This window comes from Eucalyptus grandis, chromosome 1 (genome assembly GCF_016545825.1).
Source record: "Eucalyptus grandis isolate ANBG69807.140 chromosome 1, ASM1654582v1, whole genome shotgun sequence".
Lineage (NCBI taxonomy): Eukaryota > Viridiplantae > Streptophyta > Magnoliopsida > Myrtales > Myrtaceae > Eucalyptus > Eucalyptus grandis.
The window spans coordinates 16024917-16051434 of NC_052612.1; the positions used below are offsets into that span (position 1 = coordinate 16024917).

A 26518-nucleotide genomic window follows, 5' to 3' on the forward strand; every position below is an offset into this window, starting at 1 on the left:
AATTCTTGTCTGAGTAAATTAATAAATGATGGGAAATTATTTCTTGTACGGGGAGTTTTTTTTTTTTTTGCCAACTTGTACGGGGAGTTTAGAAAAAGTATACTCACACAATCGGCTGAAAAATTCCATATCCCTTAACCGTGGGCATTACAAGTCCGTCACAAGTTGAGAAGGACTTTTTGATATAATATTGGAGTGGAGTTCTGCCTTAATTTATTTTCCAATCGTATTTGCCCCATTAATTAAATTTCACACGCCGTTCTTAATTTAGCTTGTACATGAGGAGATATTAAAATATCCCATATCGCTCGACTATGAGTTCATATCTCTTTACGTACGTGCTTCGCTTAAATTGGACTTTCAAACGCCAAATAACCCGCGCTTTTTCTTCTGCTTGCATCTAGTATAGTCACATTTGAGTCATATTATGGTCTTACTAAAGCTGGTTTATGAAGTAATTAGTCGCTTCATAAAGTGAATTTCACAGAGATTGCCAGGCATTTGAACGAGTCTGCCACGTTTAGCATCCATCAGATGTACACCCAATTGAGCTCGTCGCGGTAGAAATCGATTGCGAGAATCGGTTTTCAGAATGCAAATTTGCTAGATTTGGTACTTAAAGAATCTAGTAATAATCTTGTAATAGGCCATATATCAAAAGTCAAATGTTTGATCCAACCAAATTTAATAATTTATCAGTTCCTTCGAACAGGATATATCACTCAGATCGAACCAAATTTGCTTGAACACATCGACAATGACCTGATGATACTCATCTGAATTCAGCGAGAGATAGCAAGTGAGAAGCTCTTCCAAGTCCTTGGAAGCCTTGATGTTGTTCTCCACAATCATCTCCACCATCGACTCTCTGAAATCTCTCGCCGGGTCCGATGACGACTTCACCACAGCAAAGCTGTTTCCGATCCGTGTTGGATTGAGTGATACTGCTGGCGAGCTCTTCCGTGCGTGGCCCTCGAGCTTTATCTTTGCTAGTAGTCTCGGGGACTTGGTCTTCAGCTTCACTCCCGGAGAACGAGAATAATTTGCGAAAGATCGTCTTCTTGAACCAATCTTGTGCTGTTCTTTCGCTGAGATGTTCCTCTCTTCTTGCTTCGTTGTACTGTTTCTGTGCTTGAACTTGAGTTTGGTCACGATGGTAGGAAGCCGCCGCTGAAAAAACGAGTCCTGCGTTGAGTGCGGCCCCTTGGTTTCCTTGTCGAAAGAATGTTGATCCACTAGGATTATGGGTTCACCGCCGGAGATAGAGTTGACTCCATAGCTGCAGGTGGAGGAAGAAGAGGAGGAACACGAAGTCGTCTTGTCAAGTGGTGGTGACTCGGCGACGAGAAGGCGGTCCCGACGGAATTCTTGGGTAGGGAGAGGCTTAGGCTGAACCGTCACCGTGGAGACATCAGGAACTGAGTTGGCATGAGCAATGGAACAATGGACTGGTTTTGGGTCTTGTTTGGATGGTATATTCCTTGGTGGGTCATGAGGAAAGTGAGAATGGGGCTGTGAGTGGTCTTGGAAGTTCTGATTTGCGTGGAGATCTCTTGTGAAGTGGTAAGACTTTCGTGGAAGAGAGTGGTGGTGGTGGTGGTGGTGGTGTTTGGTGGTGGTGGTGGGTGGTTGCTTCTTCTTGGGTTTGGAGGGAGTGTTCTTATGGTGGTGGTGGTTTCTTGCTCTCTCCATGTCTCTCAGCTTGTAAAACCAGGCATTGGGCATCATATCTGATAGCCTGAACTTGTAGTTGCCCATCTCTCTCTCTCTCTCTCTCTCTCGGGGAAGCAATTCTCTAGAGAGAGTTTGGGGACTAGAGGGGGTGGCCTAGCAGATATATTGACCATTGGGAGAGAAGTTGTATGTCTATGTAGAGTGCAGAGGAAGAATCCTTGCAAAGACTTTAAGGTACCAAATCACCCATCATTTTTTTGAAGAGTAATGCCAGAAATTTAAAGAGTGTTAAAATTGGTGTATTTTAGTGAATAAATAAATGGGTGTAAATTGGACGCACCATATGGAATTGTTTCCACACACAATAAAAGTTCAAGTCACCCACCAACATTGTACCATATTCGATTTATAAATTGGTGAGAATTTCATGTGTTGTGGACTAGTTTATTGCAAAATGATTCATGAGCGATATACACCTTCAAATGGTAACCATCTTGAATGTGGATTTAGCTCTTTTTAAAGATTTGATCCATGTAAAATGCACTTGACTCATATGTACCACTCTAGCTCATTATGATTGGAGCACGATGCTCTCTAGTAAACGCAGGACATGAAGGTGGATTATGCCCAAGTCAATTTGACGAGAGTGCGAAGTGATGTCAGGCAAAATGGTTTTTCATGAGGTGTGGCTTGGCCGGCTTTATGAATGAGAAGGGGCACGAATTATTGAATCAAACATCAAATTGGGGAGCATTGCGTGGGCGATATGAGGCCTAATATGATGAGGACATCAACGTTTTAAGTAGAGATTATGATACTCCAAGAACCATATAAAATGAGAGGGACTTTACAAAGTGATTCATAAGCAAAACCCTTCTCAAATGGTCACTATCTAAGTAGCTGCCAAAATATTCTTTTCAGAGGCTTGACATTTGAAATAGGCAGGGTTGTTATAATTTGCCTTTAAACGGCCGGCATAATTTGCCTTTGGTCAATTGATGCAACAGAAATAACACGAATATAGAAAAATATTAAATTGGCAAACACTAGTCGCAATTGGCAAACATGCAAACTTCCCAATACCAGATTAAATTCTCTAATTTCATTAAACCGTTCAGCCAAAAGGATGTAAGCTAAGTTACTGTGAAAACATAGCCAATCTATAGACTGCAAATCCTAACAAATCTAAGGAAAATTAAAATTCAACAAGGAAACTGAATTAAGAAAAATAACCTCTACTGTACTAAATTCACTTGCTACTTATATTAAGTAGGAGCACCTAATTTATCAAAATGAAATTCTGAGCTCTAAAAAAAAAAACCCTAAAGATGAGGGAAATAATCAAATTACAATCTAGAAAATTCACGTCCTGCGTTATTCCCTCCTAGTAGGAAAAACTCAACTCCAGCAAGTTGTGTCTACTTTATCCTCATTTTCCAGCTTGCAAGACTTGATTGATGTGGTGGGGCGAGAGAGAAAAAGGAGTTACGTTTGCGTCCGGGTTTTCCTTTTCTGGGTAAACTTCTTAAAATACAGGGGCAATTTGGTCTTTTCAAATAACTGCACTGGTGCCTGGGTGTAATTGGGCTTTCCTAGTCAACGACCTAACCTAACAAAAAATCTTTCGTGCTTCATACACTTCAGATTTTCTTTTTGGAGTTTGGTGTTACACCCACCATTATTACTTCCATCAAGAGGCCCAACTCCCAGCAGTTGGCCGCTGTTACCATTAGATAAACTCCAAATCGAATGATGGACATTGCAAAGATTCATCTTTCTAAACCAACCAAATCAATCGCATTGGGAAAGATTTCTGCTGCCATAGTTGTAAGGCAACTCTCTACCAAACACCATTTGTGAGAATGACAACTACTTTCTCAGGTAAGATAATTTCGCATTGATGGCATCCTGCATTTTGCCATCACCGAAGCAATCACTTTCCTTTTTTTTTTTTTTTGTCAACGTACCTGATTTCGAATTCTGAAATCCGAAGTAGACACGATTGATTCTCTGATAGTATGCAGTATGACACATGATATTATCGACACGAGTTTCGTATGCAAAACAGTATCTGGGTTCCTACATAAACAAGACAAAGTTCATCAAGGGGGACCAAGTGAGCAAAACGACATAAACCAGAAGGAGAATTTTACAAGCAAAAGCTATAGCCCTTTCAGGCACAGAATCTTATGAATCAACCGGCTGATATCGGCTCTCCATCTACTCTGCCAAATTGATCATACAAGTATATCTATACATGTTTTCATATAGTTTAAACATTTTAGAATATGCAAGTTGAGGACGCATTCATTCACATGAACGAAACAGAAACTGGTTGGCTTCATTATGTGTGCTAAGGCACATGTTGATTGGTCACGTAAGAACAAAATCTGAATTTCAGAGCTTCATTATGGGCATCGCAGCAGGACGACGCTGACGTTGTGGGCATCGAATAATTTCTCTAGGCATTTCATACGCGACTGCTGTGGCCCCCGTGTTCATTAATTCACTGTGAAAAGAACGACAGAACTGGTCCAACCAACGTAGGATAACCTATGACACACAGAAACTGGCGTCATTAAGCATTGCGACAGAATGCGATCTACCCACGAAGAGGTTTTGGATTTGCTCGACACTTCCCAACAAGTTTAATGTGAGAAATTCGAGCGCGTTTCCTCTCTCTCTCTCTCTCTCTCTAATTCGAGAGTTTCATCACCAAACAAGCTTAGAGACAGCGAAAGATTGCTCAAAGCACATCTGCAGCATTGATGCACGCCTCGAGTCTATCATCACCTTCGATCAAAATAGGTATCAACACCACATCAGCAACTTGTTCAGTATATTTCTCAACACCACACGTTGAATCTGAATGTAGTATGTATCATGAGTGCTACCGATTTGCAAAGAAATTCACTTAAGAACTCATTTGGAACTTATGGTGGTTTACGATATTATTAAAAAGAACATGTAACTCAGATGTGTATACGGAGGAAGTTGGACCTAATCCTTCAGATAAATTCAAGACTCCACGAAATCTCAACTGGGGTAGAGATCTAGAAATCCTTTGACAGTATATATATCTGATTCTTGTTTCAGCCTCCGATGCGAATCCTGCTACATTTCCAACTTACTTTTTTCGTTTTCGTTTTGTTATAAAGCAAGAAGAATGCCAATCGATCTGACTATGGACGCTTTGCGCAAGAGTGGATTCAATAGATGTTCCCGTGAACAGTTCAGATGGAACGGACAATTGGAACGATACTTCAGACACGTTACATTCACGAGTAAGGTGATTTCAAGAGCAGGTATAAGTTGAAGAACAGTCAACTACACTCGTCGCGCATTTTACCCCTATTCCGATAGTGAGGTAGCTTTCATGCCAATGGACACCACCCCCAGAAACGTAAAAAAACACTCGATTTTCGGGCATGCGGAAGCCGAAATCAAAATCAAAATGGTCCCGTCGAAAGAGCCATTGAGTCCTGACAATCTTCTTGTGGGTGTGCATCCACGTGAACGAAAGGCGGAGCAAGTACGAACGTGTCCAATCCCTGAGGAAGCTGCAGAGGACTGGGGACCAAATGAATTTTTTCTGTGTTGCCCGACCGGTCTTTGCGCTCTATCCTACGATGATGTAAAGACATGTCGATCCCTTCTCGTTCTAGGCATTTGGGGCGATGTCCTTTAAAACCGTGGAAGGGGACTCGTGTCCGATTTACCCTAGATTGAAATAGGCATGTGAATCCAAGACTTCACGGAAAAATTACCAAAAAAATGTTAAATCTATTACAATTATGCCGATTCAATTTTGAACTCATTTTTTTAGCCAATTAAATCCTAAATATTTTGTAATTATATCAGTTCAATCCATCCAGCCAAATTTGATTGACCAGTATTGACATAGCTGCTGGCTGGCGTCAACGACTATTTTTTTTAATAATATTTTATTTTTACGAATTATTTCATTACTTTTTATCTTTTCTTTCTTTTTTCTCTCTTTTTTCCCCTCCTCCCTCCTTCTTCCTTTGGCTCCGATGACCGACCAAATGGGAGGGTTGACTGGTGGTCGAATTGAGGCAGTTGGGCAAGCTTGCGTTGTAGTCGCTAGGCAAGGGCAAGCACACCCAATCATTGGCAAGGCAAGCCCTCGCTAGACCCAACAACAACGAAGCCCCCTCACCGGATCTGGCGAGTGCTGGCCTTATTAGTGGCTAGGCAAGCTCGCCCTCACCTAGTGACCGTGAGGCAAGCTCACTTACTAGTAAGGTGAGCCCTCGCTAGACCCAACAACGACGAGGTGAGCTCACTTGGTTGCCTTAGTCTGGTGATCGACTAGTCCTCTCCTCTAACGGTCATCAGAGCCAAAAAGAAGAAGGAGAAAAGAGGAGAAAGGAGGCAAAAAAAAAAAAAAAAAAAAAAGGAAAAAAGATAAAAATTAATAAAATAATTTGAAAAAAAATATTATTAAAAAAATTGTCACCAGCGGGCCATATCATTCTTGACTGGCTAAATTTGGTTGGATGTATTGAATTGACACAATTGCAAAAAGTTTATGACTCAATTTGCAAAAAAAATAAATTTATAACTAAATCAGTACAACTGCAATATGTTTAGAACTTTTTTGAAAATTTTCCCAAGACTTTACCAACCTAACACATGTGCAACCATATGTTTTTTGGATTTTACTAAATGTACCCAATTGGAGTGATGGGAGAACTTTTACCAACACATGTGCAATCATATGATTCTTGAACATGTGCAAGCTTGACAAACTGCCTTCAATGTTATGGGCACATAGTTGATTCTTGATTCGACATATTTCAATTTTCAAAACATAATGTGAGAACATGTCTGAATAGCTTGCAAGCAAGAAATTCAAGCCGAAACGCTAATGTGTTTGAAATTTCAGTCCAAGCTTTGACTTGCGTGTATCCCATCCGCTAGTTATCTAACTAGCATCTGAATATCCTTCTAGTACTATTGGCTGTCTTTATAGAATATACAATAATTTAGAGTTTTCTTTAAGTAAAGCACCTTCAAACGCACAGTATTAGGATTACTAGTAAATCTGGACAATTTACACTTTATAAAGGATATATTTAGTCTAGGGCAATGCATAACATACATCAAACTTCCCATTACACTAACATGTTTTAATTGTGCTAAAGGTTGTCCAATATTTTCATATAAATTTAATTGATACATCATATGGTACATTTGACTCTTTGATTAACAAATATTGATATATAATGATTTTCTCACTATAGTGATCTTGACATAAAGCATAACCCCCACTATATTTTATCACTTTGATACCTAAAATCATATCTCCCAAATCTTTTATTTTGAGCTAAGAAGACAGATACTTTTAGTTTCATTTATAACATAAATATTTGTACCAACAATTAGCATCTATCTACATATGAGCATATTTTAATACCACGCTCTTTGGTAAATTTTTAATCAAAGCACTTATCAACGTTGTTATGCTTAAATCTGTATAACAATACCACCAAATCAAATTTCTTATGCCATTGTTACAATGCTTAATTCAAACCATATAATGATTTGTTTACTTCTTATTTTCTTTGTTTCTGCTTATGCTGTCATTCTCAACAAATTGCACCTTATTTGCAATTTCTTTCATATAATTAGCCTCACCATCCTGTGATGCTTCCTCAGTTAGAACGTGTTTTTATCAAATTATCCATAATTAGGTTCTCAATTATGTGGAGAAATTTTTTTCAATAATCATTCCAAGTTGAAGGTATTTTTGAAATAATTGCAATAATTTGAAGGGGTTTAGAACTTCAAAAATAAGATCTTCAAGTTTGGTAACATATGTTTGAAGTTTGTCCACTTGTTTAGAGACAGATTTTCCATTAATTATAATAAATTCAAAATACTTCAAAGGAGTAGATCTATCCTTATCTTATTTGTCAGTAATATATCGGTCTCCAAGACATTTCAAATGTATTTGGGAATTGGTGTAAGATTGAACAAATTTCATAAAGACGATTTGATAGAGCATTGAGAATCCTTCCTCGGCACCTCCTTTCATCATCATTTTCTTATTAAGATTATCTGATGATATCATACCACTTTTATTCATAAATTTCAAAGTATTATAGCCAATATATGATAATCTATCACCATAAGGAAGACCACTCGAGCATATAAACAAAAAAAAAAGTTTCATTAGTACTCATCTGTCAATATTGCGAGTATCTTATGCAATTACTATCTCTATTTTTATGAAAAAAAATAATGATACTGTATGATTGCTAAGGAAATTTGATTGTTGATAAAGATAGAGCAGTAATTTATAGTCCTTTTAATGCTTTGATGCATGATGGTAATCATTGTCCTTGAGGTATTATTTACCCACACTATTGTTCCTTTTAAGTAACAATTGCATCAAACAGTGTATGATTTGGTTATATAAATAGATAACCAATCAATACATCTCCTAGGCATAGGTACTTTATCTCTATCATCATTCATTTTCATGATGAACCATCAACACTTTTCATGCCAATAATTACTTCTTTTCATATCCAAGAGGCACCTCTTTTTATAATCAAGAGTCATCTTTTTTCATAACCAAGAGTCACATCTTTTCATTCTAACAAACTATTTCAACACATAATTCATCTACTACATGTTATAAAAGACGTGGCCTATGCGCTATTTGTGTTTGGAGCAAGTGGCTAACGGTGCACACATGGCGGACTAACCAAGAAAATCTCATGAGATTAGCGGATCATTTCGCTTTCTTGAAATGCACTCTCTTAAAAACCATGGTTTAGCGTCAAAACGAATAAATACAAGAACTTATACAGAGGGACTCGGATTGGGCAGAAGATGAGATTGGCCCAGCCTGCAGAAGGGTACGAGAAACATGAGGTCCAGACGAAAATGGAACAGCTAAAATGGAGCTGGCCTTTACCAATACGAGAAGTTGACTTGTCGTGATAAATGGTTGAGGAGGACTCGACATTCCTAATGTTTGTACCGAGGGTCTATGATCGATGACTTTTCAGTCCGGCCAATGAAATGAAGTTGCTATAATTGGATCAGCTTCAAAAAAAAAAAAAAAAAAAAAAAAAAAAATTGGTCCACTTCGTCTTCACTTCCTAAAATGAGCACCATAATGTTCGATGCGCTCTCTTCTTCTTCCTTCTCCAAATTACTCTTTGAAAGGAAAATACATTTTTGCCATCCTCAAGGAGTCTTGTCACTTTTCAAGTTGCCATCTGCAATTAATTGAAGACCTGTTGATTTTGATAGGAGTTGGTATGTGGTCATGTGCAGCATCATCCGCAAAAATTGGTGACATCACAATCGAATGAGAAGTAAACATTTCGACTTCCAATTTTTCGGTGAGTGTTCACTTCTCTTTTCTTGTTGCGATTTTTTTTTTTCACTTATTTATCATAGTGCTAAAGCATACATATATAAAAAGAGAGGCACCCTAACCCTAACCCTTGTCGGAGAAAACGGTGAGGGTCGTCGACCCTCACCAACACCCACAAGGGGTTTGAAAATTGTCATGGCCTGAGCATCAGGTTTCAAAATCCTTATGGCAGCAAGAATTAGAGAGGGAAGAGAGGCAAGGAGGTGGAGCCACCTCCACTTAGCCACCAGAAGACCTCTTCGATCCTCAATGGGGCTAGAGATAGAGAGAGTCGTCGACCTCCCTTTAACATCGAAAAAGGCTTGGATACCTTGATATAGAGGAAGATGCGATGTCATGACTTCATTGACAATGCTCACCTTGGGCTTATTTGGATCAAATGAAAAGTATATGGACAAAATAAATTTGGAAATCTTGCTAAAAACATATGTAGTGAAATTCTATCCATGAAAGCCAAAATCCACATCTAAACCAATCCAATGATGAAAAGAGATATTTTTAAGAATTGTTTTGAACAAAAGGAAATTGGATGATTTTAAATTTCAAGTAAAAGAGAGAGTGTCATTTTCATGTCGAATAGAAAAAGCATATGAAATAGTGTGATAAGTATTTTTTATGAGGAGGAGATCACATTCCTAATATATGTAATAAGATGGTTCATCATGGATGATGTTTTTTTAATTCAGCTAAAAAAGGAAATGCGTATTCTAAAGAAAATTACATTTTTAATCTCTCGAGGGTCTTCATCACTTCCCAAGTTGCCATTTACAATCAACTCATTTACCCAAAAAAAAAAAAAAATCAATATAATGAAGGATCAGATTTTTTTTTTTTTTTTTTGGGTCAAATTAAAGCTGCATTTCATTCAACCAGGAAAACCAAAAGGGCCCATTAAATGAGCTCCAGTACACAAAAGGTCCAAAAGAATTTGAGGAGGTTGAGAATTACGTACGTGGGCTTTAAAGGCCTAGTCCGCAATGAAATTGGTCTCCCTTCTATGGTGCTAGATTCGAATACGTGGAAAGCACACTAACAGAACAACACATTCGGAGAAAAGAGCTCTGACCTCCGAAGGCGTCTGACTGGAACTGTGCAAGGCATTGACCTGACCCCAACACTAGATTCTCCTTTTCTTTCTACCGCTAAAGGAGAAATTTTACGATTAATAGCAGGGCATGCGTTTCTAGTTGCAGGGAGGATGCCACACGGACAGAATGGGAAAATCCATCAAGAAGCGTTCCTTGGTGATCTCGGCACACGCAAGCTACTGCTTCTTCTTCCCTTCCCAATGTGTAAGCTCCATCTATATTCATTTTAAGATACCCAAACATCAGTGGATACCAGATCTGAGAGGAGCTGGTTGGGTTTTGATGGATTATCGTGTTGTGCAGGCCCCAAGAGCTAGTGATTCTCGAGCTTACAAGAGCTATCCACAGTAGATGTCAAATTTGGGCGTTGATTTCTAAATATGAAATGGTTTTGTGCCTTCCATACTTGCCAAGAACTGAGGCTACGACGTCCAGATCAGGTGAGTTATCTCGACTTTCTGTCAGATCTGCTAACCAAGCTTCTATTCTTGATAATCCTTGTGATGGAATATTTATTTTGAGCTGTGGGTGTGCCCAGACTCTGTTTATCCATGGGCATAATAGGAAAATGTGTTTGATTGTTTATGAGACTTCTTCATTGCGCAGTGCGTAAAACAAAACAAGTACGATCTTTCTTGATAGACATTTTCCTTGGTGGGTATTTGGCATAGGGATCACATAAAAATTCTTACTTCAGGAACAGTTTTCAAGTTCCAAATTCTTCTCCATAGGCTGCGGGGCACTTGATAGGAAGATAATGCTAAATCTTGACTTATGTTGTGTTCAAGTGCTCTTATGCTATTGTATCCATTCTTTGCAAAATACTTGCCTCACTAAGTCCCTGTCCATATAAATTGGTCGATTGCTATGTGGGGTCTAACTGGGATTGAAAGAATTTCATTAACTATTTGAGCATGAAAGCGTTCCTTTTTTCTTTTTTTGGTCAAAAGGAAACATTATATTCATATAATCGGAATATTACATTTTGCCGCAAGGGCATCAGCATACACAAGATCCATCAAAAGGTAGGGTGGGAAGATATTCCAATTTTGGGCCAAAGTTTCTACTCGATGGGCCTTAGCGGCCCAGTCGGCTACTGTATTGGCTTCTCTTCGACACAACTGCATTGTCAAATTAGGGAAAAGGGACATCGAATCGACAGCTTCCGTGAGCAAGGAAAGGAGTTCCCATGGCGGCGATCTCCCACCTGTGACGGCGTCGACAACGGTGCTACAGTCGGATTCAATCACGAGTCGTGCCTGATGCAGACCTTGTCATAGCAAATGTTGGATTGTGAAAGAGAAGGCCTGGAACTCCGCAACCAGAGCTTATGCGGCTGGAAATCTGCTGGTATAGATATCGGTGAGTCTTCCTTGATGACCTCTAGATATTGAAGACATCGCTCCTTCTGTATTCCCTAGTTGATAGGATGCATCAATATTACATTTTAAGGTGCCCAGATTGGGTGGTCGCCAGAGGTGGGTAGGGATCTGGTTTGCAATAGCTTGTCTCGAAGAGGAAGGAGAAGAGATCTGGTAAAGTCGAGTCTCTATCACAGTAGCCTCTACTGCAAGGGATGGATCCAGCTGTTGATTGCGGAATATGAAACCATTCCGCATTTTCCAGATCTGCCAACAAATGTTCACTATTACTTCCAAAGAAGGTGAGTTGTTTGTCGATACAATTTTTGTTGCTAACCATGCGTCTATTCGATGGATTTGGTGAGGTTGTATGTCGATGTTGATTTGTGGATGAGCCCATATTGGTCGAGTCCATGAACAAAGTAGGAACAGATGCTCCAAAGATTCTGGGGTTTGCTGGTGACATAGCTAACAGTAGGGATCGGTTATGATTTGTCAACGAAACAAATTTTCTTTGGAAGCTACTTCATTTTGACAGATCGACCAGAGAAAAGTCCTTATTTTGGGAGCCGTTCGCATTGACCGGATTTTTCTCCATAGTATTCTAGGGTTCTGATAAGAGGATGATGCCATGTGATTGTTGTTGTTGTTGGAGATTGCTGTTAAAATATGATAATTGCTCTTCACTATGTGTTAACCATCCTTTGTTGCTGGCCAGATTAATTTATCTTATGTATAGCGAGGTCTAATTGGGATGGTTAGAATCTCTTGAATAGTCTGCTCATCCTAAAAACGATGGAGCAGAGATGTGTTCCAATTGTTGTGGATTGGATCTGTTAGATCAGCCACCAGTTGTGGTTCCTCTCTAGTCGTGAGTCCACCAAGAATTTTTCTTGGTAACCATGGATACTCTTAGATTCTGATTTTACTCCCATTGCCAACGGATCATCTAAGATGTGGGAAAATAGCATCTCTACTCGTAAGAATGCTCTGCCAAACCTAGGACGGTCGAGTTCCTTTGTTCGCTGACTTAAATTCTGTAGAATGATAATACAAACCCTTGAGTAGCTGACTCCATAAAGCTTGAGGATGTTGTAGTAAACGCCACGCTTGCTTTCTAAGCATGGCTCTATTAAATTCAATAAGATCCCGAAATCCGAGCCCGCCTTTATCCTTACTGCCTTTGATGATATCCCATTTCTTCCAATGTATTCCTGCTCTATTCAAATCATTTTTCCACCAAAATCTTGCGATACTCTTTTCTATAGTTTTACAAAGAAACAAAGGTAGCTTAAAGACCGACATAGCATAATGTGGAATCACCTAAATCATAGACTTGATAAATATTTCCTTACCTCCCTTTGAAATGAACTTTTCTTTCCATCCTTCTAGTTTGGAATGAACTCGTGCTAGAATCCAAGAAAACATGTCTTTTTTGAAGTAAGGTATTCGTAACTCTGTAGACATATTTTCCTGTAGTCTGATAGGGCAATGCCTACTGAAAATAAGTTTGAATTTGTTGCAATTCAAAGCCCACCCCGTGGCCACACAATACTAATTTAAAATGTTAGCAAGGTTTTGGCATTCCCGAATGCTGCTGTCTAGGAAAAAGATTGCATCATCAATGAAAAACAGATGGGGAAGGGTAGGACACCATCTATTCAATCTTATACCTTTTATATGTCCCATATTGACTACTTGGCTTATCAAAGTTGACAGAACATTCGCTAAAAGAATAAATATATATGGAGATAGAGGGCCACCTTGTCTTAGGCCACGAGTTGGGTAGATAAAAGGAAGTTGCTCTCTATTAAACCTGATGCTATAAAAAGTGGTGGTAATGCATTGCATTACCCATTGTATCCACAATGGATGAAAGCCCATTTTTAGAAGATAGTCCCTAAGGAAATCCCATTCAACTCTGTCATATGCCTTTTGCATGTCGGTCTTGAGAATTGCATTGAATTTCCTGGTCCGCTTTTGGGTTTTAAATTGATGAAGAACTTCTTGAAAGATTAAGATATTGTCTTGGATTTGTCGTCCACTGACAAAGGCAGTTTGTTCCATAGAAATCAGCTTAAGTAACCAAGGTTTTAAGCGATTAGCAATTACCTTCGAAATGACTTTATATGCAAAGTTACAGAGACTGATTGGTCTGTATTGCTCCATTCTCTCTGGATGAGGAGTCTTGGGAATCAAAGCTATAATAGTGCGGTTCAGATTGGCCGACATCCGTCCCGTCTGAAAAAAAAAATTGAACTAAAAGAACAAGATCGTCTTTTATAACCTCCCAATGTGTTTGATAAAATATTCCATTGAAACCATCAGGGCCTGGTGCCTTAGTAGATCCCAACTAAAAGGTAACCCAGCGAATCTCCTCTAAAGTAACCAGCAATTGGTTGTTCTGGTCGCATTGTTGAATTATGGGACTATAATCTCGATGACCCACCATTGTATATAAACCTGAAAAGAAATTGCGTGCCATAACCTATAAAGTATGAGGATCTCGAATCCATTTTTGGCGATCATCTTGAAGCATGCTAATTCTATTTCTTTGTCGTCTTTGAAGAGTGGTCGCATGAAAGAATTTCGTGTTCTTATCGCCCCACCTTAACCATTATATTCTTGACCGCATAGCCCAGTATAGCTCTTCTTGCTGCCAAGTACGCCTTATTTCCTCTCTGATGTTAGTTACTTCCTCTCTATTATAGTGAGCATTGTTGACACCTAAATTTTGGCGACCTACTTAGTCATTTATTGCATTAAAAAATTAGGGGTTAATTTTATTTATGAAAAAATAGTTAATTGCATAGCATATAGTTTTAGGTGCATTTATTTACATTTACATTGGGCCAGTGACAAATAGGTTCAAATTGATGGTTCGGAATATTAATTTGGTGAATTGGACTAAGCCCACAAAGGGAGTAAATTGGCCCAAGCTCATATCCTCGGAAAGATTTTACGGATTGATTTATGCGAGATTTTAAATTTTAGAAGAATCCTCTTGCAATCCTAAATCGTATCAAAAGCAAATATTACGTTTGGAAAAAGAAATTTCCGTGGATATGTATTTGGAAAAATTAAAACCCTAACTCGCGGCCTATAAATAGATTAAATGCGTAGGGTTTGGGGAAGAGGCCACACAATAGAGAATACACGGCCACACGAGGAGAGCGATATACGTGAGGGGTAGCAGGGGGAGAAAGATGGCGAGAGCCCGAAAGATGGGGAGCCCTTCATAAGCGAAGACGGTGATGCGGTGACATTGGTGGCCGCTCTCGTGAGTGTGGTTTGCCGATCTAGTCGACACCCACTCACTTTGTCAAGTTCAACTAATTGAAGCTTTTCCGGCCACAATACGAAGGAAAAGCCAAAAGGAGGCTACGGATTCAAGTCAAGAGAAAGAAAGGCAATCGAGCCTTTCTTCGTGCCGGACCCGCGATCAAGTCCAGGGAATCCTCATCGGCATTCCGAGAGCTCATCACCATGGCCGCAACTTGGCGAGCTTCCCCGGTTCCTGGCCCCACTCTAGATCCGCCAGTTGAATCATCACGGAGCGGTCCATCTAACGACGACCAGTCCTTGACGCCTTATGGGTCGCTGAGCCTTGCGTCTATAACACTTTTGCCCAACCTGGCGCCCAAAGAGTGAAACTTTCTCGGTTCCCTTGCAATATCAATTTTGCTCTTGACGATTACAAGTTATCTCGCAAGTTTGATGTTTTCTTTGCGGCCAGCCCAACGAGCTTTCACGATAGTCGGTCATGTTTATACAATGTTTTACCATCTGCGTGCAGATTTTTGGTGAAAATACAGCAACTTCTCGGTAGCTCGCTTAGTCATCGTGAGGTCCAGTAATGCAAACAACTTACTGCACTGTTGCTCTCGGTTCCTTGTGGTGGTCCAGTCCTCGCTCGACGACGGTGACGCAGCGGCTTGCCGTGCCTCAACGTGTTCCACCGGTCGACTCGCAATTTAGATTTGGCAAGTTTTGTTTCTTTGTTTCCCTTGCAGGTTACGTAACTCTCACAATCGTAGTCCGCACATCCCCGGCTATCTACAAAACTGCAATTGAGATATCGTCGGCAACGCACGTTTTGGATGGCCAAGGGAGGATATGATGAGGTCTTCAAGAGATTGAGTGGAGCTTGAGACTTGGTCAAACAAAAGACACCAAATTGCGAGTGAAAGAATAGTGGGCGCACGATGTGAACTTGCAAAAGGTGAAGCTTGATAGCAAAGTGAAAAGAAGCTGAAGTTCTCAAACAGAATTCCAAATACTCGTCTTGTGGAACACGCCCGACGATTGCGAGCAACCGTGCATGCTACCGATCGCCGGCCTTCCTCACGGTGATTTCCGTGACCCATCATCCATCCGAATTTGGAGGTCACCCGCGTGACATCGTGAATTAGGTAAGACTCTCGATCAATTTGATTTTCATATATCTCGTTGCCTAATTCGTAATATCGCAATCTTTCTTTGAATGTTTGATCGATATTGCCATATCCGAAATATCTCTTGATCCCACATGAATTAGGAAATTTTCCTAATTTCGCAACGTGTGTATGATTGACGGTCGATTTCACGCTCGAAATACGACTCGCAATCGTACGGAAAAATCGTCAATCCGATCTCACGCTCGAGATACGATTCGCGATTTTATTTGAAATTGGTCAATCCGATCTCATGCGCGAGATACGATTCGTCAATTTGTTTCCAAAATGGACATGGATGATATCTTGCCTGGTTTTTTTGCCGTGCTGTTCTTGATGTCTTATTTTAATTGCTCTTGTAAAAAATGTAGGTTAGAATTAGGTTTATTTCCTGTTTTAGGGTTTGCATATTTAGAATAGGGATTTTATTTCGAATTAAAAAAACAAAAATCAAAAATCAAATCGACCAATTTAGGTTGTTAGATTTTTAACTTGGATTGCATGTTTAATTATTTGGCAATTTTAAATTTCGAAATTAACTAAAAAAACACACACACAAAATCATCATGCATATGTCATGTAGAGTTAGGGTATTTTTTGCACGTCATTGCATATTATGATAGATTGCATGCTTATTAGGAAAATAAAAACCATGTGCACGTCATATAGAATTAGGTTCATACAATGCACGTCATTTAGTGATTGTTGCTAGGTGCATTTAATTAGAAATTGGCCATCACTAAGATTATGTCATTTTAGTTAATTTAGATCGCATGTTTGATTATTGCATGTTCATTAAGAAAACACAAAAATTATTTTACTCATTCATATAGTTTAGGCTATACTTTGTCATGTTATAATATTTCATGTTAGATTAGTAGCATGCATTGCATATTGCACGATTTTAATTAATTAAGTAAAAACAAAAAGAAATTGCGTGTTAATTAGAAATCATATCTAGGATTGTTGATGTGAATTTTGATCTAACAACGCAGATGCTTTCGTTGCTATGAGGTAAGTCCTGTAATTTATTTACTGCTTTACTTGGGTGTTGAATTGGTGGTTTGCGCACCCGCATGATCGCTTCACATGTTAGGGAATTAGATTTAAAATTAATCCAAGCTGCCTGCAAAACATTTTTTTCAAAATAAAAGAATGGTACCGAAAGGGCATTAGAGAAATCTAGTGTAATCAAGTCCCCGTACCCAAATCTCTGGTTCGTAGGAGTAAAGTAAATCTCTCATTACTTTACTTGAGTTTCTAATCGACCCACCAAAAATAGATTAGTGGCGACTCCTAATTAAAAAAAAAAATTACATATTAAGAACTTGAACTGAAAGTCGCGAATTGGTATGGGCTTGGGAGAGCCCGAGTTAAGTCTAGACTTAACAATCCATTAGCCAAAACCCTAGGTGGTTCACACCCGAAAAAATTGGTCGCGACAAGCATGCTGCTGGTTTATGATTTTGTCGAAGGTGTTGCTGTAGAGAAGTTACTTTAAGATCACCTATGGAGAATTTTAATCGGCTCCACTTAGTTAGGGCTTCAGAAACATGCTTTAACTTTGAAATTAGTCCAGATCCTTGAACCCTCACTGAGTTCCATGCTGCGGATATAATTTCTCAGCATTCTTCATATTCATTCTAGAAAACTTCAAAATTAAAAGATTTCCTTTGTGCTTTATAGGTTGCTGAAAAGTTAATAATTAATGGGCTGTGGTCAGACTCAATAGTGGGCAGCGCAAAGACCTCAGCTGCAGGGAATAATAATCGCCAGTCCATCGTACACATCGCCCGATCCAGACGTTCCTTCACCAGCTCATCTCCTTCGCGGTTGTGCATCCAAGTAAACTTACAGCCCTTGCTTGGTAATTCCATAAGGGAACAATCATTGAGAACAGCTTGAAAGGATAACATTCGATAGGGATCTGCTTGTCTCTTTCCTATCTTTTCCAAGGGGTAGAGTATTTCATTGAAATCTCCCACACATAGCTAAGGTAATGTGTTAGCATAGCTGATCTCTCTAAGTTCATCCCACAGAATTTGTCTATTGTGGTACACAAAAGAAGCATGAATCCAAGTTAGATGCATAGTCCGATCATCTTGAAAATCTGTGTAGAGCATATCAAAATAATCCTGCGTTGAGTGAATCACATTTAAGCTTACCTGATTGTCCCAAAATACCGCCATACCTCCTGCCAGACCTGTAGGGTTGATTATATGAGAGTTATTGAAGTGAAGGCGGCGTTGAATACTTCGAACCTTCACCTCAGTATTCTTTGTTTTCATAAAAAAAAACTATAGTGGGCTTTTCCTTGGCCGTCATGGCCTTAAGAGCTTGAACTAGCAGGGAGTTGTCCAATCCTTGACAGTTCCAACATATCATTTTCATGTTGAGGGCCAGCCACCGAAGTCCAATTTCCAGCTTCACCTACTACAAACACAGGTGTCTCCGTGAGATTGGAGTCGTCCAGATTCTCCAGTATTAAGCCTGTAGTGTCATACGGAGTGTGTCTTTTCTATTTTTTGGTGACACCCACTTTTGATGTCAATCTGGAACATCTGAGCTTCTTATTTAGTTGAATATCTATAGATGGAGTTTGAATACCCTTCATTTTAGCTGCTGCAGGAATGAGCACAGTGTGGAGGGATGTCTCTTGCATAATTGCCTCCTTAGCATGTCGCTGATCAAGGACCATTACCTAGAGAGCTGTCATAGTGACTAGAGTGGTAAAAGTGTCTGTTGCCGTGTGTCTTGGGGGGGCAGAAAGGGATATTCTGAATTTGTGATGGAGGCATTTTAGGTATGCTTTCTTAGTCTACTCTGTTTTTTCTTGTGGTGAGTTAAAGGTGCACCAGTAAGGACTGTATTCTTTTACTTCAACCCTAAGCCATTGTCCATAGGTCTTTTTGTCCCATCCTTCTAATTTAGCATCATCATATGGAATATCCTTATAATACATACCATAATGTCCTAATTTGTCACAAGAGAAACAGAAATGGGATAGATACTCACAGCGGAAATCAAGCCATAGAATTTTTCCATCTAGACAGATCAATTTCTCTATTCTTAAAGGTGCTTGCACATTTAGCTCAACTTTAGCTCGACTTGCCCGTAATGTAGCCCCTTCTTTAGTGTCAATTCTAACTTCTACTACCCATCCCATGTCCTGCACAGCTTTTGTAATCATTTTTTCTATAGTCCATTCTAATGGCAGACCAAAAATATGTACCCAGAAAGCACATGTTGAAAAATCATAACAGTGTAAGGGGGTATTGGGCTGCCACGACTTAAGAATGACGAGGTGGCCTGAAAAAAGCCAAGGACCTCCTTCGAGGACCATCTGTTTGTTGGTATGTGAGGTAAATTTAGCCACATATATGCCTGTTTCTCTCTAGGATATATCGACATGTTCAATCTACCAAGCCCTCTTCAAAGTACTTTGGAAAGCTTGGAAGTTTATTGACGGGTTGGAAAGGATTTTGCCTACTAATGTTAGTCGACATTCTTCCAATTTTTCAAGGGAAGGATCGTCGTCCCAGACTTCAATGTGTTGCTTAGTATTAAGGTGACCCAGTCTGAAACAAAGAGTAGCCGGACAAGTAGATTCATCTGACTCACTAAAATCCCTTCTAATGCAAAAAGTAGTAGCACACAACAGAAAACGAGGAAAAACCAGAATCTAAACAGGAATAGTCCAATTGCACCATAGAATTGTCTAAAGATATAAGAACCTCACAGATCAACAGATACACAAGGGCAAGGAAACATACAAAGAGCGAACCAGTTGGAGAAGGTGTTCCGCTTGATTTTTGGTCTTGCAACCGAAATTCAAAGATGATGAAGATGGCCAATCAGAAAGGCTAACGGGGGTGAAAGGTAATTGACGACGACCAGGGTTGAGAGGGGGAATCGAGGAATGGAAGGAGGGTGTTGGTGGAATTGGGGATAAGGTTTCGATGAAATTTCGCTACCCAGAGGTAGATAAAAACTCTACATTGTCGAGAGAGAGGGAGGAAGCATAACATCAAAGTGTTCCTTAAGACACGAGTATTCCGTGTATTCTCCTCTAAGTTGATGAAATCAACCACTAAGAAAGGTTCATCTCTCGGTGCTGGCCCTCTAATTACCCCCCTTCTCAACCATTTGTCTTCTCTAATTTTTATTTTCTTTCCATCCCCCACTGACCATTGCAAATGATGAGCAATTAAGTCTCTTCCCATTAGTAAACTTTGCTATCCCCACAAAGGTCTTGCGCCTTTTTCCGCACAGCAAAAGCCCCTATGTGGAACGTAGGTTCCTTTTAGTATCTGGCCCCAAAAAGATGATGTATTCTGAAAAAGTCTCCAAGCCTATTTACTCAACATTGCTTTGTTCAAGGCAATTAAGTCTCTAAAGCCTACCTCTCCCATGTCTTTCCTAGTTGTGAGAATTTTCCATTTTTTCCAATGCATACCTGGTTTAGCTACAGAGTTCTTCCACCAAAAGGATACAATTCTCTACTCAATTGACTTACAAATCGACATTGAGACTTTAAAAATAGACATTGCATATTGTGAAAGAGCCTTGACCACTGTTTTAATAAGAATTTCTCTTCCCGCTTTAGATATTAATTTTTCTTTCCATCCTTCCAGCTTAGTATTCACTCTCCCCAAAATCCATGTGAACATTTCTTTTTTAGAATATCCCAAATCCAACATAATTTCTTAATATTTGCATGTTTTATCAATTACAGTGACTCTCGGCTCTCTAGCCAAATTTACTTTTAGGCTTTGAGGACAATATGTACAGAAAAATACTCCAGACTTGTTCAGATTAATCGCACATACATTTGCAAGCTTCTTGTGTCATCCATGAACTGATTTGTAATTGAATCTGTAAAGAAGATTTGATGTGACTTCACTTACAACGCTAGCCTTGACCATTGTAGAACCAAACGGAAAGTATATGGACCATATAAAATTCTAAACCCACTAACAATATAGTAATGACGGCCCATCTACGTCGGCAAAATCTGACATAGAGAACAATCAAATCTTTCCTTTCTATGATCTTTTCTTATGATGAAATGTTTTTGAAAGGAATGAAACTACATGGATAATTTTGAATTTCAATTAAAAGCAAAGAATGCCATTTTTAGGGAGAGCCCTATCGTTAAATGACAAGAACTCTTCTTCTCTTACCCTAGAGAGAGAGAGAGAGAGAGAGAGAGAGAGAGAGAGAGAGAGAGAGAGAGAGATTCTGCGGTTACAAACATGAAATCCTAACAATGCTAGTCTTCGATGGAAATGGAAAATTTAGGCCTTTCAAAGGCTTCTGAATGGCCCAAGATCAATTTATTAGCCAAGGTTCATATGTTCTATTCTATTAGATTGATTAGTTGGATTGTGTCTTGCTATGTGAAGTACCGATGGCCCATTATCTGACGTTTCACTTTGAGTCCAATTAGGTCATTTGATGGTTTGTGTTCCTGCTAAGAAGTTGAGAATTCGAAAGGAGAAAGAAAGAAGTAACTGAGGGCGAGTTTAATCGAACTGAAAAATAAGTATGAAAGAGTTTGATAGAACTGAAAATAAAAGATTTTCTGACAACAGATAAGAAAAGTAATTAAATCTATGAGTCTCTAACGAAACATCGAATAGCAAGCATTATTGAAAGATTTATAAATTATAATTAGTAAGATTTTGATTTCAATAGAATATTCGTAATCATTAAAAAAGTGTGTGATTTGAGGTTCTCTAGCATACTTAATGTGGTTATTAAATACACCCTAAGTTTCTAACGCAAACATGAGAGTCATGATACTAGGGGTGTGCATTGGTCCCTATCCAACTCGGAAATTGGATCAAAACATATCGAACCAGCTGGTTCTAGGTGGTTTCTATGCAAATTTAATTGATTCTTAGCTCCTTAGAAACTGGACCAACTAGATCAAATCGGTGGTACTAGCTAAAGTATATCATTTTTTGAGATACAGATACTAGAAGTCTTAAAATGTGTTAAGAGAGGGCAATTATATACTAAAATTTTCAAAAAACACAATTAAGTCCTAGAAGTTGTCAAATTAATTCAATCAAGTCATTTTTTTAACTCAGTCCAAATTAGCTAATAGAAATGCTAATGTGATTCTTTTTTCTCTCCTATATGGTGCTAATGTTGATTAAAACAATGATGTATTGGTTTAAATCCAATTTTTTTAAGTACAAATTTTATTTAAATTATATTAAAAATAAGCTAACTTAAAAAACACAAAAAAATGATAAAAGAGAGAGAGAGAGAGAAAGTAAAACTAGGCAATGGCTTGTAGCACTCGTCACTGTTGGTGCCACCACCCCACCATTGTCAAGAAGGGTCGGCGATGGTGGGGCAATGAACAGTAGGCCAAGCCCTAGCAAGTGGTTGGCGACTCTCACCAACTATAGGTAAGGGCTTACACACCCTCACAAGTAGCAACCATCGACTAAATCTGGGCAATGGCTAGTGACCCTTGTTCAATTTGGGGGAAGGCCATGATTCTCCCTACAATTGATGAGGGTTGACAACCATTGGTCTAGGGTTGGTGACCCGGCCAACCGTTTTCAACAATGATGGGCATAGTGTCGGTGAGGACCAGGGCCTTGCCTAGTTTCCTTCATTCCTCTTTTTTTAGTAAATATTTTAATCTAATTTAAATAATATTTAGGTATAAAATTCAAATTTGGATCAAAATGACGTTCATTTAGCCTTATTTATAATGTTTTAGTTATGCCAATGTCATGTAAAAAGGATAAAATAATAACAAAAAAGAGGCACGTTAGTATCTTTTGTGGGCCAAGTTGAGCAGAATTTATAGAAGAACTTAATTTTATTTTTTTAAAAAGTTTTAAGACTCAATTGCATATTTATGACAAGTTTTAAAACTTCATGTACACTTATTCCTTATTTTATCATCCAACAAGTTCAAAAAGTATAGATTATTAATCTCTTTTCTATGAGTAATTTTCCCGTGATTAGTAATCACATCTTACACTTGAGTAATTTTAAATATATTTAGGAATTTTTAAGAAAGAAAAAAAATTAATGAATAAATAAATAACACCTCTATTCTAAGATAGCCCGGAAACTAAATTGGGATTGGTTTGGTCTCGTTACAATGTAGATCGGAATGAATCCCGATTCCAATCCTATTTATTCCAATCATTGATTTTAGATTTCAGGATGGAAATCGATTACTCTTACAGGATACCACTTTTACATGTCTGCTTCACATGTCATAGTTACTTCTCTAAATAGAGAAAGAATGTAGGAGGACGATATCGAATAGGATTGGAAGGAATGATTAAAGCAGACGTTTGAATTTGATCACTAAGTCAGAGATGCGATCATAGATAGCTAAACGACTCTGGCGGTTAGGCGATTCCGGCTACTATGTCAAGTGCACATCATCCCCTTGCATGGAATCCCGATCGTTCATTTGACTAACAGAGATCAACATATATGCGTGATCGGTTATCAATCCATCATCCACGTCCCTGGGCGCTTACTAATGTTTTCCATTTTCACTTTTTTGGTGTACAAACCATTGTGCAGAAAAAGTACATGAAATTCTTGTCCAGAATTGATTCGATTGCCAGGTTTAGCACCAAAGTTGGGATTGTGATCAACAAGAGAGACGCTACTATTCTGGTTAAGGAAATTATTATAGAGAAATTCGAATTCAAAGTCAAGTAGGATGATTTACATGCGATAGACATGATTAAACGTGTAGGCACAAGCTTGCGTTGTATAATGTGCTTATTAACAAAGTGTAGGTCATTGCAAAGGGCATCCAATGCACGACCGGTATGCATATCTTCTACGAGGGAAACCATTGATTCCTTAGCTAACATAAAATGCAACTAATTATTAGAGGTGTGCAAAAAATTCGAGAACTGCCTGAACCATCCAAAACTGGACAGACTGACCTAGAACCGATGGTTGCTAATTTCAATAAAGTGGAATTGGTGGGAACCGGTACTATTACCAGTTTCTGTTATAGAACTATCTACATGAACCAATAGTATATAATATTTATTTTTTGAAGAATAAAAACCTTGAATCCCTAAGCTTGCTTGTCAGTTGTCTTGTCTCATCTCGATCTCTCTCATCTCAACTCTCTCAAAGCAACTCCCTTGGTCTCTCCATTTCTTAACTCTCAACTCTCATTGATTGACGACTCTGCCTTCTCTCTCGCTCTAGGTCGCCTCTATTTGTTGTAAGTTTGAAACCGTAATTGTTGCCGCAGGGGTTGTGGCCCTATTTGTTGCTATAGGGGTTGTGAACCCTTACTGTAGGCGATGGCCACAACCTTTTGCTAAAGTTTTGGTCCAAATTTGATTTTTCAATCTAGTTTTTATAGTTAATTAATATTTATATTAAAAATCAAATTTGGGGGCAAACTGATATTGTTTTGGGATAAAGATTACTGAGTATTCTGACAAGTCATGTAGATAGGTTTTATTAATAGAATAACGCCATATCAGATTTCCTACAAACCTCACCATAGTTAGTACTCAAGTGTCATTTTAAAAAAAAAAAAGTGGCACTTAAGTATACATTTTGAAAGTTTTGGCACTTATGTGTCTATCCATGTTAAGTTGACACTTGAGGTATTCTTCCCCCTCATTCGAATTCCCAAGTGGGTCCATGAAATAGTGGGCGGTTCCCAAATCCAATTTTTTGAAAGCAGTCCTCAATGGGTGTTTCCATTTAGGGTGGGAATTGCCTACTCAAGAACCGATCACCCTACTAATAATGATGAAAAACTCTCTATCTTTCAATTCTAATGTTAAAACATGTTAATAATTTGTCAATGTAGTCCTTTTGAACTAAAATTGACTCTCCATCCATGCATTGACATTGAAACAACCTCTTATTAGCTATCAATGACATTTCATTTGCAACTGTGGGCTTAGATTAGACATCATTGGATTCGAGGTTGTTATTGGAAAGACAAATATATTCAAAGAAAGGCAGCTGTGATCTGCTTTTATTTAGACCTATTTAGGCCGTTTACTTAGGAAGTTTTGTGTGCATATCTTTTTATTTATTTATTGTGTTGTCATTGTATTTTTGGTAGTTTAGCCTAATTAGGAGACTATTTGATAGTTGTATCTTCTTGTATATATGTTGCGTTTCTGTGGCAATGAACGACAGAATTCTCATTCCAAAACTCCTCAGTTCTTTTACATGGTATCAGAGCCATGGCTGATGGGAAAAAAAAAATAAGGTGAGGAGAGTTTTAGAATGGACAAGAAAACCTCTAGCCCTTACACATTGAATTCGAATGACAACCCAGGTAACATGATTACTCAAGTTCAGTTAAAGGGCGAGAATTATGAAGAATGGGCGCGAGCTATGCGGACTGCATTATGAGCCAAGAAGAAATATGGTTTTATTGATGGATCTGTCAAGCAACCATCAAATGATTTGCTGGAACTTGAAGATTGGTGGACGGTTAATTCCATGTTGATTTCTTGGGTGTTTAATACCATTGAACCGACACTTCACTCGACTATCTCTCACATGGAGAACTTGAAAGATCCGTGGGAGGATATCAAACAAAAATTCTCAATTGGGAATGGTCCGCGGATGCAGCAACTGAGATCAGATTTGGCCAATTGTAGGCAGGATGGTCAACCCATCATGTCCTATTTCGGTAAACTCAAAATCTTGTGGGATGACATAAATAACTATGATTAGATACCAGTGTGTATTTGTATAGGTTGCAGATGCAATTTTACCATTGAATTGGAAAGAAAGCATGAAGAATAGAGAGTTCATCAGTTTTTCATGGGCTTAGATGAAGAATGATATGGAATGGTGCACGCTAATATTTTGAGCACTGAACCTTTGCCTAATCTAAATTGTGTCTATGCTATGATTGTTCAGTAAGAGCGAGTGCGAACTATGACACGAACCGAGGATGAAAGAAGCAATCCCATGAGTTTTGCAATCCGGGCAGGTGGTCAAAATTCAAGGGGGGATAAAAATAAAATCTCGTTTTGTTCTAATTGCAACCGAGAGGGACATGATGCAATTAGAATGGTGGGGGTAATAGACCGCGTGGAACCTCTACTGGACAAGGTAGTGGTCAAAAGGATAATAATAGAGGTGGACGTAACAAGGAAGGAGGTGCTCGTGCCAACGTCTCACAAGCAACTGAAGTTGATGGTTGGCGAAGAGTTGTGACGGATTCGGATCGAAAGGGTCTTAGTGGATTGAATGATGAGCAGTGGGCAACTTTATTAGAATGTTAAGTTATCATCAGAATTGTGCCCATGAGAGGCTAACAGGTAAACAGAGTATTTTTCCTTGGATTATTGACACAGGAGCTTCCCACCATATGACATGAACGTTGGCATTTTTGAGAGAATTGCGTGACATTGTGCCATGCTCAGTCGAGTTACCTGATGGAGAAAAGACCATGGCAATGAAAGTAGGAACTGTGTTGCTTGGAGGAGACTTGAAATTGCGACGAGTTCTTTTTGTACCCAATTTGAAATGCAATCTAATTTCCACATCACG

The 26518-nt window shown here is 38.8% G+C and overlaps 1 protein-coding gene and 1 long non-coding RNA gene across 5 annotated transcripts; one reads left to right on the forward strand and one right to left on the reverse strand.

The window, feature by feature from the left end:
• Window positions 1–616: 616 nt before the first annotated feature.
• LOC104432296 (transcription repressor OFP1) lies at window positions 617–1855 on the reverse strand. Its single transcript, XM_010044768.3, has one exon. It carries the CDS (start codon window positions 1756–1758, stop codon window positions 685–687), a length of 1074 nt encoding a protein of 357 aa, XP_010043070.2. The 5' UTR covers window positions 1759–1855; the 3' UTR covers window positions 617–684.
• Window positions 1856–10187: 8332 nt separating this feature from the next.
• Window positions 10188–14782, forward strand: LOC104432284. 4 transcript variants are annotated; one of them, XR_723159.3, is made up of 5 exons: window positions 10188–10383; window positions 10483–10619; window positions 11175–11541; window positions 11632–11842; window positions 14651–14782. It is a non-coding gene; the product is annotated as an uncharacterized LOC104432284 (long non-coding RNA). The 4 variants fall into 4 exon arrangements; XR_005549736.1 differs by having other exon boundaries at window positions 11183–11541; XR_005549734.1 differs by having other exon boundaries at window positions 10483–11541.
• The last annotated feature ends 11736 nt before the right edge of the window (window positions 14783–26518 follow it).